This window comes from Castor canadensis, chromosome 11 (genome assembly GCF_047511655.1).
Source record: "Castor canadensis chromosome 11, mCasCan1.hap1v2, whole genome shotgun sequence".
NCBI lineage: Eukaryota > Metazoa > Chordata > Mammalia > Rodentia > Castoridae > Castor > Castor canadensis.
This window is the reverse complement of record NC_133396.1, coordinates 51,542,638-51,557,810: the sequence shown is the minus strand read 5'-3', so window position 1 is coordinate 51,557,810 and position 15,173 is coordinate 51,542,638. Positions and strand designations below refer to the sequence as shown.

At 40.8% G+C, this 15,173-nt stretch overlaps 1 protein-coding gene across 3 annotated transcripts in view; it reads left to right on the top strand.

Annotated features, from left to right (window-relative positions):
* Positions 1-15,173, top strand: part of Prpsap2 (phosphoribosyl pyrophosphate synthetase associated protein 2) — a 39,154-nt gene that overhangs the window by 5,062 nt on the left and 18,919 nt on the right. Inside the window, exons 2-8 of one of the 3 annotated variants that reach the window (XM_074046715.1) lie at positions 379-483; positions 688-783; positions 1,053-1,203; positions 2,384-2,436; positions 4,792-4,858; positions 10,093-10,265; positions 12,388-12,503. In XM_074046715.1, coding sequence (XP_073902816.1) covers positions 1,085-1,203; positions 2,384-2,436; positions 4,792-4,858; positions 10,093-10,265; positions 12,388-12,503 — 528 coding nt within the window. In that variant the 5' untranslated portion in view covers positions 379-483; positions 688-783; positions 1,053-1,084. The remainder of the gene's footprint in view (positions 1-378; positions 484-687; positions 784-1,052; positions 1,204-2,383; positions 2,437-4,791; positions 4,859-10,092; positions 10,266-12,387; positions 12,504-15,173) is intronic. The other 2 variants (XM_020165739.2, XM_020165740.2) reach the window with 2 other exon arrangements.

The following is a 15,173-nucleotide window of genomic DNA, read 5'->3' as shown; positions in this document are numbered from 1 at the left end:
AAAAAGCAAATTACAGATAAAGTATGTGCAGTGATACCTTTTTTATGCTAGAAATATTGTATATATTTTTCATCCATATTTTTTATAGAGGTTACACATGTGTAGGAAAGGCCTAAGGTATCCATATCAAATTAGTAGGAACCTTACTACTGGAAAAGAGCCTGGGGTTGGGGTTGGTTGCTTCAGCCTTAACTGTCATGTTTCATTAAAAAGTTTTAAGAATAACAAAAGTGGCTCAATCAGTTTCAGCCCATTCATAATCTCTACCAGCCTTCCCAGAGCTATCCCAGGTAAACACACAACCAAAGATGTGCTGTGGGTTTCCTGGGAGCCTGCACCTTCCCCCACAGCCTGCTAGATTGTTGCTCTTCCTTCCAGGTGTGAGGACACTCAGCCCAGAGTGGAAGATGACCCCTGGGTCAGGGTCCTATTTACTTGTGTCCTGCTGCCTGGCACTTGGTGGCCACTTAACTTCTCTTCAAGGTTATTATCCAGTCAACCTGGGGTTCCAGTTGAGGGAAATGAAGTTGACCAGGACAGTTTTAGAATGACATGGGGCAACTAAAAGGGCAGGGGGAGGCTTTCTGGGAAACAGGTATTATGCAGGTGGGTCATTTAGTCTGTTTAAGGATCAATCAGTCCATGTCCTTGCTAATGGCTCTGCCATTTTTCTGTGTGTTAATCCAGGAGGAATTTTGTTGTCAGAGAATAACAGGAGGTTGTCCATAATTGACTTTAAGCAGCAAACAGTAAAACACTGAGCTCTTCAGCTCCACCTTTCTTGTAAGTTTATCATTTATTCCCAATGGTTATGAAAAGTTAAGTCATATGATAATGTATTTCCATCAGTTTGGAATCCTAAAATCCAAATGAGCTTTCTGTTTGCCCATGTATGTATGTACATATATGTATATATCCTCTAATATAAAAGACACCATTATGGTAAAAACTGCTTTCCTTCAAGCTAAAGTCATTTGCTATTTAAAAAAAAAATCCATTCAGGTATATTTCATATCATATGGCAGTTCTTAATATTTATGGTATTCTTCTAGGCTCTGAGAATTGGAACATCAAGAAGGTTTTGATGTTTTGTGTGGCGCCATCTGAATTAGAAACCAAGATGAATGTAACCAAAGGAGGTCTGGTTTTGTTTTCAGCAAATTCCAATTCATCATGTATGGAACTTTCAAAGAAGATTGCTGAGTGAGTATAATTTTACTGTTCAAATCTGTATTCATTGCAAGATATTTTAAATTTGATAATCAAGTTAGCAGTGATTGTCAAGCTTGAAAGCAGATATTTTATAGTCAGTCTGTGTATTACGTGCATAGATTAAAGGGTAACCTTTTTGTAAACTATCTATCACAACTCCTTACATAGTCATTTGCGTATTTATATGAGGGCCTCATAAGCACTAGGGGTTGTGTTAGGTGCTACCTTTATGAATAAAATATTCATATAGCAGGGAAGTATATAGTATGAGAATGGTTTATAACTTATAGTTCAGTATAATTTATTTTTTGGTGGAACTCAGGGCTTCTTGCTTGCAAATAGGCACTTTACTGCTTGAGCCACACTTCCAGTCATTTTGCTCTGGTTATTTTGGAGAGGGAGTCTCACGAAGTTTCATGAACTAGTTGCCTGGTTTGGCCTTGAACCACGATCCTCCTAATCTCAACCTCCCAAGTAGCTAGGATTACAGGCATGAGCCATTGGCACCTGGTATAGTTCAGTATAATTTTAGATGTAGTAAACAAATCCCTGCTGTGTACAAGACCTTGATCTAGATGTTGGGGGTTAACTGAGAACAGGACAGTCAGCCTTCCTTGTTAGGAAATTTTCATCCTATCATGGGTGCCAAACAAGAAGCAGCTCCACCCAACCAACAAGAAAATTCCAGATGATGACATATGCGAGGAAAAAGGCAATGGGAAAGCAAGGATGGGGCAGGATGTTCTACTTTAGCATGGGTTCTCAGGTACCTTTAAACTGAGGGAATGGTGTGTGAATTGAGAGATCTGAATGAGCCATCAAGTGAAGGTTGATGGCAGAGCCCTCCAGGCAGAGGGAGTAGCAGATTCCAAGACGCTGTGGTATGCAGGAGAGGTGTTGGTGCATGTTGGGAACATGAACTGGAGGGTCAAGAACACCAAGAAGATGATTGGTGAAGCAAGCAGAGCTGGATTAGGTAGGCCCTGGGTAGACATGGGGTGGAGGTGGGGGTAGACAGTGAACAGACATAACAATTTAATACTGACTTTTTTTTTGTAATAAGAATAACTGTTTCATTTTACTTTCATCAATTTATGAGTCATCTTAAACAGTGAAGATGTTGGGTTTATTCTGTTACCTTCTCAGCTTTTTTCCCCTTTCTCTTCTCTAGGCGGCTGGGGGTGGAGATGGGCAAAGTGCAGGTATACCAGGAACCTAACAGAGGTGAGCTATCTTGGATATGCATACTGCTGATCATTTTGTGGTGTGTGGTGTATTGGCTCAGGCCTTCATCCTCCAATGAGACCTTGTCTCCAAGTTGAGACAATTTGATTCAGTTGTCCAGTTAGTTCTTTAGCAGAAAGTTAGGCAGGCGAGGCAGAAGGGGATGGTTTTTTGGCTCTTACTAATACCAACTAGATATAGAGCCGTGGTGCAACTCACATTTGGGGGCTTGAATGCTGGTTCATAGGCCCCATTCAGTACGTACTGCTGAACCATAAACCAGCTGGTCATTTCAATGAGAACATCAGCACAGCTGTCGGTTAAATTTATGTCATTTTAGGGAGGATGAATGAATCCATGTGGCTACAGTTCCAGTTACTGGTTACTGTGTGTGTTTGCTGGGTTATTGAACCCGACCCGGGGCCTCATGCATGCTAAGAACACACCCTGCCACTGAGTTGTGTATACACTTCAGCCTCAAGTGGTAATTCTTTATTTCCTCCTAATCTAATGACATCTAATGGATTAGATGTCATAAAATCTTGGTAGAAAATAGTTTTTGCTAATCAGTATCTTTTATTATGTAATCACCCAAGTTGTAAGGAGTGTGTTAATCTTTGTAATTTTTTTAGAAATGATGGCTATTTGAAATTCTAGCAGGAGTGATGGGCAGCCTTGCAAGGGCATGAGAACTGTACACCTTATCTTGACAAACTATTTAACCTTTCTAAACTGTAGACAAAGCTGTTTGGAGGATTAAATGAGATAATCCGTGTGCCTAACAAGTTGTTAACGCATAGTAGGTGCTCAATAAATACTCATTCCCTCTTCTTTTCCACTGTAGGATTTTTTTCAAGTATTTAGATACCACAAAGCTTTCAGGAGGCTTTGATAGAAAAGCACAAATCCCCTATTGAGCTCTCCAATACCACTTCTTTCTTGTTTCCCAAGATCCTTCAGGACATCTCAGCAGAGATGAGTATGATTGAAAAAATGATGCTGGGAGAGTCAGGGGAAGAGTTTCCTCTAACAGGGATTGGATGAGGAAGGGCTACAGGGAAGACCAGTGCTATGGACTTAGGGGAGCTGGTTCTCTTTCCAGGTTTATGAATGAAGGGAGGGAAAACATGGTGTCCCTTGGGAAGGAGCTAACATTTATGGATTCCTTATTGTCACCAGATACTGAAAAAATGATTTCAGAGATGATGTTAGGTAAAAGCTCTCAAAAGTAGCAGCATTGGGATTTGAATCTAGATCTCCCTGACTCTAAAGGTCATTTCTGTAGCATTACACTGCATTGTTTTGTTAGCATTCATTCTGTTTTTCTAACTTCTTTTCCTTGGTGCTGGAGATGGAATGCAGGGCCCTCTGCCTGCTAGGCAAGCATTCTACCACTGAACTACACTCCCCAACTCTCCAGCATTTTTAGTGAAAATGTTCAAACATACAGGAAAGTTGAAAGAATAGTAATATGAACACCTGTATGTATATCTACCACTTAGGTTCACTATTTTAGCATCTGAATATTTATGTTTGGAATCATTTGAAAGTAAGTTGTTGCAGACATCAAGACATTTAATCCCTGGGTACTTGACTATAAGAAGTACGTTCTAGTATATATGTAAAATATTGTCACATTTAAAGAAATTAATAATAATTTTGTGATTATGTAGTATTAGTCTATATTCAAATTTTTCTAGTTATCCTATCCTAAAACAGCTTTTTATGGCTATTTTTGTTTTTAATTCAAACCACAAATTTTAGTTCAAGTTGTGTTTTTGGTTTTTTTGGCAGTACTGGGGTTTGAACTCAAGGCCCTAGTGGTATGTTTTTTATATCCCTGTGGTCTCTTCTACTCTAGAACAGACCCTCACCTTTTCTTTCATCTTCCCATAACCTTGACTAGTAATGCAATAGTCGCGTACAATGTCTTATCCTGGATTTGTTCAGTTGTTTCCTTGTGGCTGATCACAAATATTTGAGAGTCAGATACTGAATTTTCTTTCTTTTTGTCCCCACACATTCAACATCCTATGCCTAAGATCTCAGTTGGCTCTGGTTGGATGAATAAGGCCGTACTTCCCTATACAGATACATTGCTTTGAATGACACAGCACTCATTGCTTGTGTGTGAGGGATGAGAAGCTAGATTTGCTTATTTTAAGTCAGAAAGGAAATTCCCATTTAAGGTTGTATAAAAAGTATAATTAATGGCATTGCATATTGTCTATTGTAGCATCTAATAGTTTGAGTTTCTGTATCTTATAACATAGGAGATTGATGGAGATGTTTTGTATTTTTTTTTAAAAATTGAATTATATGCTTTCCTCTCCCCTCTTTTTTCCTTCCTGCCAGAAACAAGAGTACAGATTCAAGAGTCTGTGAGGGGAAAAGATGTTTTCATTATCCAGACCGTCTCAAAGTGAGTAGTTACCTAACAGAGATGTTGCCTTCTGGGTTGCTGTTTGGGCATGAGAGTTTAAAATACTAAGAGTTGACCAAACAGCAAGAATTAAGTGTCCTAAAATTGGTGTCTCTTCACTGATTTTTCTGACATAACTTCTGACTTTTATGTGTTCTTTTCAGTATTTCTCCTTATTTTAAGAGACAGTGTCTTATTGTGTCCATGCTGGCCAAATTCCTGGACTCAAGTGATCCTCTAGCCTCAGCCTTCTGGGAAAAATAAATAAATAAATAAAAAATTTTAATATAAAATTTATATGTATATGATTTGTATATAAAATTTATATGTATACATAATTTTATATTTATATATATATATATCTGTATTTTTTTTTGTACTTGAGGTTGAACCCAGGATTTTGGGCTTCCTAGGCAAGTGCTCTACCATTGAGCTATACCCTCTCCCGGCCCTTTTTGAGATTCTCCTGCCTCTAACTCGCAAATAGCTGGGATTATAGATTTATACCACCATGCCCATCTCTGCCATTTTCTGTATTCTTGATGGGTGGAAATAATCAAGTATTAGAGTGGAGGCTGTCAATGAAAGAACTCATTAAGATCCTCATAATCAACAACCAGGATTTTTATTTTATATTTTTCACAATGCTGGGGATCAAACCCAGGGCCTTGTACATGCTAGACAAGGGTTCTACCACCAAGCTGCGCCCCCACCCAGTAACCAGAATTTTATTAAATTTGCAGGGTCACACTTCTGTTCCTCCCTCAAAAAAAGACGGGGGTGTTGGGGAGGGGAATTGCATGTAATTTAAAGAAGGCCACCATTTATTATTTTGTTGCATAAATTAAATGAACTGACAAGATAGAAGAATGGAGTGATGGAATGTATGTTTCTGTCTGGTGTGATAGTTGACATGATGTGTTCTAGAAATTGTTCACATCAGCTGGATGTGAACAATATAGTGCATAAGGCTGCCTGTGCCACTTTCAATCAGGCTCAGAGAATGATCATGTGGAGCCCCACTTTCCACTGTACTTTTGTGCCCAGATGCCTCTGTGTATGAAAATTCTTCACTCAAAACAATTATTTTTTTCCTTGTTTTAATGGCCTAGCTGGACCTCCCAATTCTGGGCTTCCCTGTTCAACAGTACTGTCTATGTCCGTCCATCCCCCTTCTCCACCCCACCCCACCCCCAGTAGTCTACAGTAACCATATTGCTCCAGGTCAGAGTGGGAAGGGATGGAACAGCTTCGGTTTCTGCCTAAACAAAGTTGGAGCAAAGGTCCCAAGTGCCCCAGCCTTGACCAGCAGAGTAGGCTGCACAGTGGCTGGAAACTTCCAGGTGCCCTCCAGCCTGATCTGCCCTGCCCTCTCCCAGTAATGATAAAGTAGAAGAATTCATGGGTCCTAAATCAAAGAACTCAGATGTTGTATATCTCCTTCATGGAGGCTGGAAGTTTCCCAACCAGGGAGATTGACTCCTGTCATGACACTTCGGGAGAAATCTGACTGAGATAAAAACATAGAACTGTGTTCTATCTTCCATCTAGTCTCCTGAGGGCCTGTTTGTTTTTTCTCAAAGCCACTTTAAGTGTCCTTTCTCTGCTAAGATGGCATATAAGCGCCTCATTCTAACCACTTTGGTGAGCCACATTTTCTTTGAGCTCCTACTTTTGCAAATGTAAGAACTGTGGCCATTGAACAGTTTTTAATGATGTCTAGAAATCAGTTTGTATAGTACATCATTTTTTAGCAAAGAGTCTGAAAATTGCTGCATGATGAACTTAGATGTGTGTGTAGCTTTTGTAGAATAAATAGCAAAGAAAGAGAAGAAAAGCCAATTTCAGAGGAATTAGTCTTGGAACACATATACTTGCACCTAAATTTTGCACCCATCTCTCCTGATCTTTGCTTCCAATGGAATCATACCCAGCCATCCTAGGAAGAGAAGTGGCAGGAATCTTTTGTAGCATCCCATCTCCCTGGAAAGCTCGTGTGCCATGAGAGAGGAAGGCATAGCTATTCTTTACTGTGGAGCCCTTGCTTCCTCTTTTGTTGAGACATCAGGGTCCTTAGCAGATCTGGGAGTGGGGTGCCACGTGCTTGCTACCCTGCTGCTGCTCTCCTTTTGCACCTGGGCGCCAACAAAGCACCCACCTGTGACTGTCTCCCCCTCACCGTTGGGGAGGGGAGGAGCAAGCACAGGATGATTGGCTGATTTGGAGCATCTGCAGTACTCTATCCCAGACAATTGTGATACCATTCAATAAATACAGAGGTTCTGCAGATTCCCTGGGGCAAAGCAGATGATAGTACCCCAGTTGAATTAGAATTCAGGACTTCAGAGGGGTGACTTTGCTAAGCTTTCTCATTTTCAAGTCCTTCCATTTCTTTTCCTTTACTTGTTTTGTTTACTCTAACACTGTTGTCAACTGTCCCTGCCTTTTTTCAGTTCCTTATTCCTCTGGTCAGAACCACTCAGCATCCCCTTAATTTCCTCTTCAGTTTTGTCTCCTTTTGTCATCCCCTTAGTTTTTTCATCTTTTGCATCATCTCATGTCCCAGTGTGCCACAGACTCGTGTGAAGTCAGGTTCTTAGTTTTGTCCAGCTTGCAGGAATCCCAAATATCAGGGTCATCTTTCTGAAATACCATGAATTAGCCTGGACATTAGCTGCTGTCAGATACAACTGCTGCTTTATTTTATTGATTGATTGATCGATTGATTGCAGTGCTGGAAATCAGACACATAGCCTCTTGCTTGCTATACCCTGCTGAGCTATACCCTAGCCCCTTACTTCATTTTAGTACAGATTAGTTATAGCTACTAAAGGTATAAGACAAATTTCAGATGAAGAAATTTTGTCCATTAGCTGAAGTTTTCCTATAGTTCACATGAGATTTTCATCATTTGTGTTGGGTCATAGAAAACCTTATTCCTTGGTGCTTTGATTTGGGAGCCTGCAATGACTATTCTCACATTCAGTTCCTCTACTCATCCTTCCACATAGAATGCTTTTCTGAAAGCATGGACGTTGGACTTGTTAGTTAATAACAGAACCTACTCATCCAAATGTTCTCTGTTTCCATGTATTCAGTAACAAATATTTGTTGAATGTCCTTATAATTGAGTTTCTGTTGCAAGTGTGTAAGATGCCTTCTTGCTTGAAACAAGTAAAGATGCCTGTGCTTGTGGAGTTTGTATTCTAGTGGAGGAGAACACTAAGAGGGCTGCATAGGTTTTCTAGTATGTCACAAAATGTTAAGTGCTGTGGAAAAAAACAAAATGGGATGTCAAAGAAATTGGAAGTGATGGTGGTGAAGGGGCAGAGGGCCAGACAGTGCAGGACTCATCTTGAAGGAAACAGTGGAGCCAAAACCATAGAAAGGCCAGGTTCCACTGGCTCATACCTTTAATCATAGCTAGTTGGGAGGCTGAGATAGGGAGGACCATGATTCGAGGCCAGCCTGAGCAAATAGTTAATGAGACCCCATCTCCAAAATAACCACAGTAAAAATGGACTGGAGGTGTGTCTCAAGCAATAAAGTGCCTGATATGCAAGCATGAAGGCCTGAGTTCAAACCCCAATTACACAAAAAAACCCCAAAAACAAAACAAAACCTAGCAGGACAAGCAGCAGACCCTCAGGGGCAGCGAGTAACCCAGGACTAACCAGGGTAGACTGTGGCTGGACTGAGAAGGGGTGAGGAGCAGGAGATGGCAGCAGGGGTGAAGACAGGTTGCAAAGGGCCTGGGAGCCTTTGTGAGGCATTAGGCTCTGGCTGTGGGTCCTGAGCAGAGGCCTTCATTGTCTTTCACTTTCAAGGCAAGCTGCTCTGTATGCAGCAGCTCCAGGAGGAACACAGGCCTGTGCCAGCAGGCCACTGTCCTTCAGTGGAGGGTGAGTGGACCAAGTGGTGGGGAGTGTGGACCAGGTGGGGGGGAGTATGGAGTGCTGAGGTGTGAAACTGTCTGGAAGAGAGAGGAATTCAAGATGGCCTTGACGTTTTTGTCCTGTGTGACTTAGAGGAACAATGTGGCCAACAGCTAAGCTGCTGGTGTGGTGACACAGATGTTGGAGGAGAGTAGGGGGAAGGGCAGTTCAGGGAATATTAAGTTTTGTGATGTCTTAATAGACATTCATGTGGAAACCTCCCCCAGTAGCAGTAGAATTTCGTAGACTGGGGTTCAGGAGAGGAACGTGGACTGGAGATTAGGACTGGGACAGTCACCAAGATTAATAAAGCCCCACAATTGGATTATTGGATGTGAAGCCCAAGAGGTGAGGGGAGACAGGAGGAGAAGACAAATGTGTCTTAGACAGAAGATTGGGCTAAGGGAAACCAGCAAAAGATTCTGAGGAAGGCTGGAGGAAACCAGAGGGGCATCCTAGATGCATGTGCAAAGTGTGCCTAGGAACAGGTGAGTAGCTTCATCAGATGCTGTGGAGCAGCCAAGGAAGAACACTGAGATGAATTGGATTTAGCTAGTGAGGGAGGTCTTTGATGACACTGATGAGAACTGTTTGGAATGTATATGGGTGAGATTGAGTATATGTGCTGCTGAAGGGAGCCCAGTGTTTGGAAGATGTTGAGAGTAGATGGACTGGAGATAGCAAGTGTATAGATGACTCTCTTAAGATGTACTACAAAGGGGCTGTGAGAAAGGTAGTTAAATGTTGTTTCTAACAGAAGAAGGGCTAGCTAGCATGTTTATAGGCTAGTGGGAGTGAGCTAGGGGAGCCTAGCAAGTGATGGTAGAGGCAGGAGATGGAGCGTTGCTAGAGCAACCTCTTCCAGTGGGTGAGAAGTGATAGGGATTAGTGTGTAATTTTAGGGTAACATGGTGTGGAAAGTTCCTCTCCGACTAGTGACTGAGAGCAGGCCAGCATGCACTTGGCAGTGGAAGCCCAGGGAAGCATTCTTCTGATCGGTTTATCTTAGTGAAACAGAAAGTAGGGTTATCCATGGGGGCAGCTGATGGAGACCTGAAGAGAGGGATTTATTCATTTCTGTGTCTTGGGCCTTAAATCTTATTAGAGGCATGAGTGGCACACTGCTGACACCTTGTTGGAACAGGAAAACATTGCTGTTAGTATTGTTATTAATACTTTGGTTATGGGGATGGAACCAAGGGTCTTGACCATGCTGAGCACATGTTCTAGTGTGGAGCTACATTCCCAGGCCAAGGAAATAGTAACACCATGCAGTGAGATTTTCTGCCTCTGTTCCAGGGATGTGAATACCACCATCATGGAGCTCCTGATCATGGTGTATGCCTGTAAGACCTCTTGTGCCAAGAGCATCATTGGTGTGATCCCCTACTTCCCTTACAGCAAACAGTGCAAGATGAGAAAAAGAGGTTCTATCGTCTCTAAACTGCTGGCTTCCATGATGTGCAAAGCTGGTAAGTAGAATGGCAGATTTGCTGGGCATCGGTGACTCACATCTGTAATCCTAGCTACTTAGGCTGAGGTCAGGAGGATTGTGGTTTGAGGCAAACTGGGGCAAATAGTTCACAAGATCCCCAAGGCCAAAATAATCAGAGAAAATGAATTGGAGGTGTGGCTCAAGCAGTAGCAAACCTGCTTTGCAAGTGTGAGTTCAAACACTAGTTCCACCAAAAAAAAAAAAGAATGACAGATCTTTGACAGTTAATTGCAGCCCTGCAAGGTTTATTTTTTACCTTGGAAATTTCAAAGCATTGTTGTAACTAAATTACAAGAGAGTAAACATAGTGACACAACTTTTACAACTAGTTTATATAGTAGTCTATCCTTTCCTGCAAGAGATAGGTGCCAAGACCCCCCCAGTGGATGCCCAAAACCACAGATGGCACTGAATCCTGTACACAAGCACTACAATACTGTGACAGCAGATCTGATAACTTAGATAGATACTGAGTGAGTAACGAATGGGTTGCATAGGAAGCATGGATAATTCTGTCCTGGGTGGTAGAGTGGGGTATCAAGAGACTTGATCACATTACTCAGAATGATACATAGTTTAAAATTTAGGAACTCTTTATTTCTGGAATTTTCCATTTAGTATTTTTGGATCATGGAAATTGCAAAAAGCAAAACCATAGGTAAATAGGAACTACTTTAATGAGAAAATTGCAGAAAATTCTGTTTCCAACTCCCTAAAACACAAAGGTAATGAGAACAACTTTTGTTTTCATTTTTTCCCAAATTCTGTGTTTGAAAGTTATATTGAACTTTGAACTGGTGGCTCACACCTATAATCCTAGCTACTCAGGAGGCAGAGATCAGGAGGATCTCTGCTCAAAGGCAGCCTGGGCAAATAGTTCACAAGACCCTATCTTGAAAAAACCCTTCACAAAAAGGGCTGGTGTAGTGGCTCAAGGTATAGGCCCTGAGTTCAAACCCCAGTACCTCAAAAAAAAAGAAAAAGTTATATTGAAGAGATGATTTAGAATCATAGTAAAGTTGTTTTGAAAGGGGAAAAGTCATTCTGAACCTTACTACTACACTCTTTATACAGGCTTCTTCCTTTCCAGCACAGATGGGCATATTTTGTATGCTGTAGGTATTGTTTTATATTCAGCATTCTCAGATAGTTTACCTTTTTCTAAATACTCTTCATAGTTGCCATTGTATATGTGTGTTTGTATGTGTATGTCACATTTGTGAGTGTCGTGTGTGCTGTGTACAAGTGTGTATGGTTATAGAAGGTACATATCACAGAGCATTTGCACATTGAGGAAGGGATAAAACATCCTCACATCACTGCTTTTTTTTTTTTAATTTTATCGTTTTTACAATTACTTACATGTGTATACATTATTTGGGCCACCTCCCCCACATCACTGTTTTTTAACAGAGACACTTACTATAAAATACATGGTCCAGTATAGCATTGAACAAACAGATTAAAAAAAACCCAGAAACCTTAGGCACGTACCCCCTTGAAAGCACTGTGTCAGTCCTTGGCAAAGGGACAGGCTGGCTTACTGATCCTTGTGGAAGGTTTTACCTGTCTCGTCCATCCTTGCTACTAAATGGACCACCAGGCTCACTTCCCTGCTCTTTTGGGCAAGTGTTGAGTTTTAAATGTTTCCATACACTTTTCTGGTGACCATGTTAAATGTCCTTTAAGAACACGGGTGTGTGTGTGTGTATGTGTGTGTGTGTGAGAGAGAGAGAGAGAAGGTTTCTCATTTTCTCCAGTTTCCATGTTGATGCACTTTGTCTTGGTATCTTCAGATCAGGCTTCGCTGTGTCTATTAAGGAAATATCCAAGAAGTATAATCTGCTCTGACAGAACTTTTAGAGACATTTCTGTGCTATTATCACCTTTGCTATTTCTGTTACTTTAAATTAACATGAAAACCATGCATCTCATCGTGCTAAAAAATTCTGAACAGTAAAGGTGCCAGTTTTTTTGTGGTACAAGAGCACTTTTTTCACAGTAATTTATTATATATAGCATATTATTTTATATTACATTTACTTCCTACAGTGCAACTTAATTTTAACTATGTATTTGTATCTGCATTATTTTCAAAGGTTTGACTCATCTCATTACTATGGATTTACACCAGAAGGAAATTCAGGGCTTCTTCAATATTCCTGTTGATAATTTAAGAGCATCTCCCTTCCTATTACAGTATATTCAAGAAGAGGTAAGCTAACTCATATATTTTATTTTAACATTCATGTAAGCCAGGTGCAGTGGTTTACCCCTGTAGTCCCAGCTACTTAGGAAGTAGAGATCTAGAGGATCATGGTTTTGAGGTCAGCCCAGGCAAAAGTTCTCAAGAGCCCATCTCAGCCAATAAAAGCTGCGTGTGGTGGTAAGCATCTGTCTTCACAGTAACATGGAAAGTATAAACAGGATTGCTGTTGAGGATAGTACAGTCATAAAAGCAAGACCCTGTTAGAAAAATACTTGAAGCAAAATGGACTTGCTGCATGCCTCAAGTGATAGAGTGCCTGCCTAGCAAGTGTAAGACCTCAAATTCAAACCCCAATGCTGCAGGGGGGAAAAAAGAAAGAAATTCTGGTAAAGGAAGGTATAGTTCCATTTCTTTGAGCTGTCCTTAAGGAAACAAAATGTGATATATCTGTCCTTTGTAGATCCAGTTCTGTGTATTTCCATTTTTTTTTTTGTTTTTTGTTTTTTGGGAGGCTAAGATAGGATGGAGGTTTGAGATCAGCCCAGGCAAATAGTTCATGAGACCCCATCTTGAAAATGACCAGAGCAAATGGACTGGAGGGAGGGGTGGCACAATCCAATTTCTTAATCTGCAGTTTACTTCTTTTGCTCAGCTCTTAAAGTCACTTTTTCTTTTGGATCTCAAGTACTTAGAATTGGACTGGTCATTGATAATAACAAATAACTCACTCAGCATTGATCCATGTGTGTTCTGGCCCTTTGGAATATATCCATCGTCTGGCATCATTTGTTGAAAAGATTATTCTTGGGCCATGTATAGTGGTACATGTCTGTAATCCTGGCTATGTGGGAAGTAGAGACAGGCAGATGGTGGTCGATGGCCAGCTCAGGCAAAAATGGGAGGCCCTATCTAAAAAGAAACACACTAAAAGAAAAAAAAAAGGACTGGATTGTAGCTCAAGTGGTAGAGTGTTTGACTTCAAGCTCCAGTTAAGTACCACCAAAAAAACCTACAAAAGGATATTATTTCCCCTATTGGATGGCTTTGGTACCATATGGTCAAAAATCAATAAACCATAAATGTTTGGGTTTGCTTCTGAACTCTGAGTTGGTCATATGTTATTTTTATACCACGACAATATTGAATTTTATTTATTTATTTATTGATTGATTGATTGATTGATTGATTGGTGGGAGTAGGGTTTGAACTCAGGGTTCACACTTGAATTTTTATTTAAATTATAAGTCTTCCAAGTGTTGTTTTTTAAGATCATTTTGGCTTCTTGGAGCTAAAACAGGTCATCGGAGTTTTGATAGGGATTGTATTAAATCTAGTTCACTTTGTATAATATAATATTGGCCACCTTGTTTTTTGTTTTTTGGCTTTTTTTTTTTTTTTTTCCTTTTTTAGCTGTAGTGGGGTTTGAACTCAGGCCTTGACTTTGCGAGATAGGTGGTTCCCATCCTTTTTGCTTTGGTTATTTTGGAGATAGGATCTTGCATTTTTCCCAGGCTGGCCTGGATTATAATACTCCTATTTTAAGCTTCCCACCACTGCTGGGATGAGTGTGCCACCACGCCCAGCTTTTTTCCATTGAGATGAGGTCTAGCAAACTTTTTCTCTGGGTGGGAACTGTAACTGGGATCCTCCCATTCTCAGTCTCCTCTGTAGCTTGGGATGGCAGTCACCTTGGCCAGATGTTGGTTGAGTTGAGGTCTCCTGAACTCCCCGCTCAGACTGGCGTCTCTTCCATCATCCTGCCCTCAGCCCTCCAAGTAGCTAGGGTTACAGATATGAGGCACTGGCTCCAGCCAGCTGGCCATGCTGGTATTAACCCTTCCAGCCACGAATACCAGGTAACTTCCTGTGTACTGAGGCCTTCTTCAATGTTTCCCAGCAGTGTTTTACAGTTTTCAGTGTAAGGCGTTTCACTTCTTAGCCTAGGTTAGGTTTATTCCTAGATAGTTAATTATTTTATAGGATACTGTAAATTTTTTTCATTGGTTACTTTTTGGTGTGTTTGTTGCTGGTGTATAGAAAAATTAAAATCAGCTTTAAGAGCTGAGCTGTTGATCTTGCGCTCTGCAGTTCTGCAGTCCATTTATCAACTGCAGTAGTTTGTTATGTTCTACTTATCAGGTCATGTCCCCTGCAAATGGAGTTAGTTTGACCTCTTCTTTTCCAATGTAGGTTCCTTTCATTTCCTTTTCGTGTGTAATAGTTCTGGGTAGAACTTCAGTGCAAAGTTAAATAGCAGAACTGAAAGCAGTCATCCTTGTCTTGATCCTGATCTTGAGGAAAAGCTTTCAGTCTTTCACCATTAAGTCTGAAGTTGGTGGTGTGGTTCTTACACCCTTTATCACTTGGGAAGAAATGCTCTCCCAGTCCTAGTTTTCTGAGTGGTACTTTGTTTGTTTTTGCAGTTCTGAAGATTAGACACAGGGCCTCAGACACTCTAGGTATAGGACTGGGGTTACATCCCCAGCCCCTGAGTATTTTTGTCATGAAAGGGTATTGGATTTGTCAAATGCTTTTTCTGCATTAATTGAGATGATTATGTGGGGGTTTTTTTCCCCACATGACTTACTATATAGATCAATTTTTTCTTCATGTCAAATTACCCTTGCATTCCTGGGTAAATCAGTCTTGTATAAATTTCATGTAATCACATTAGTT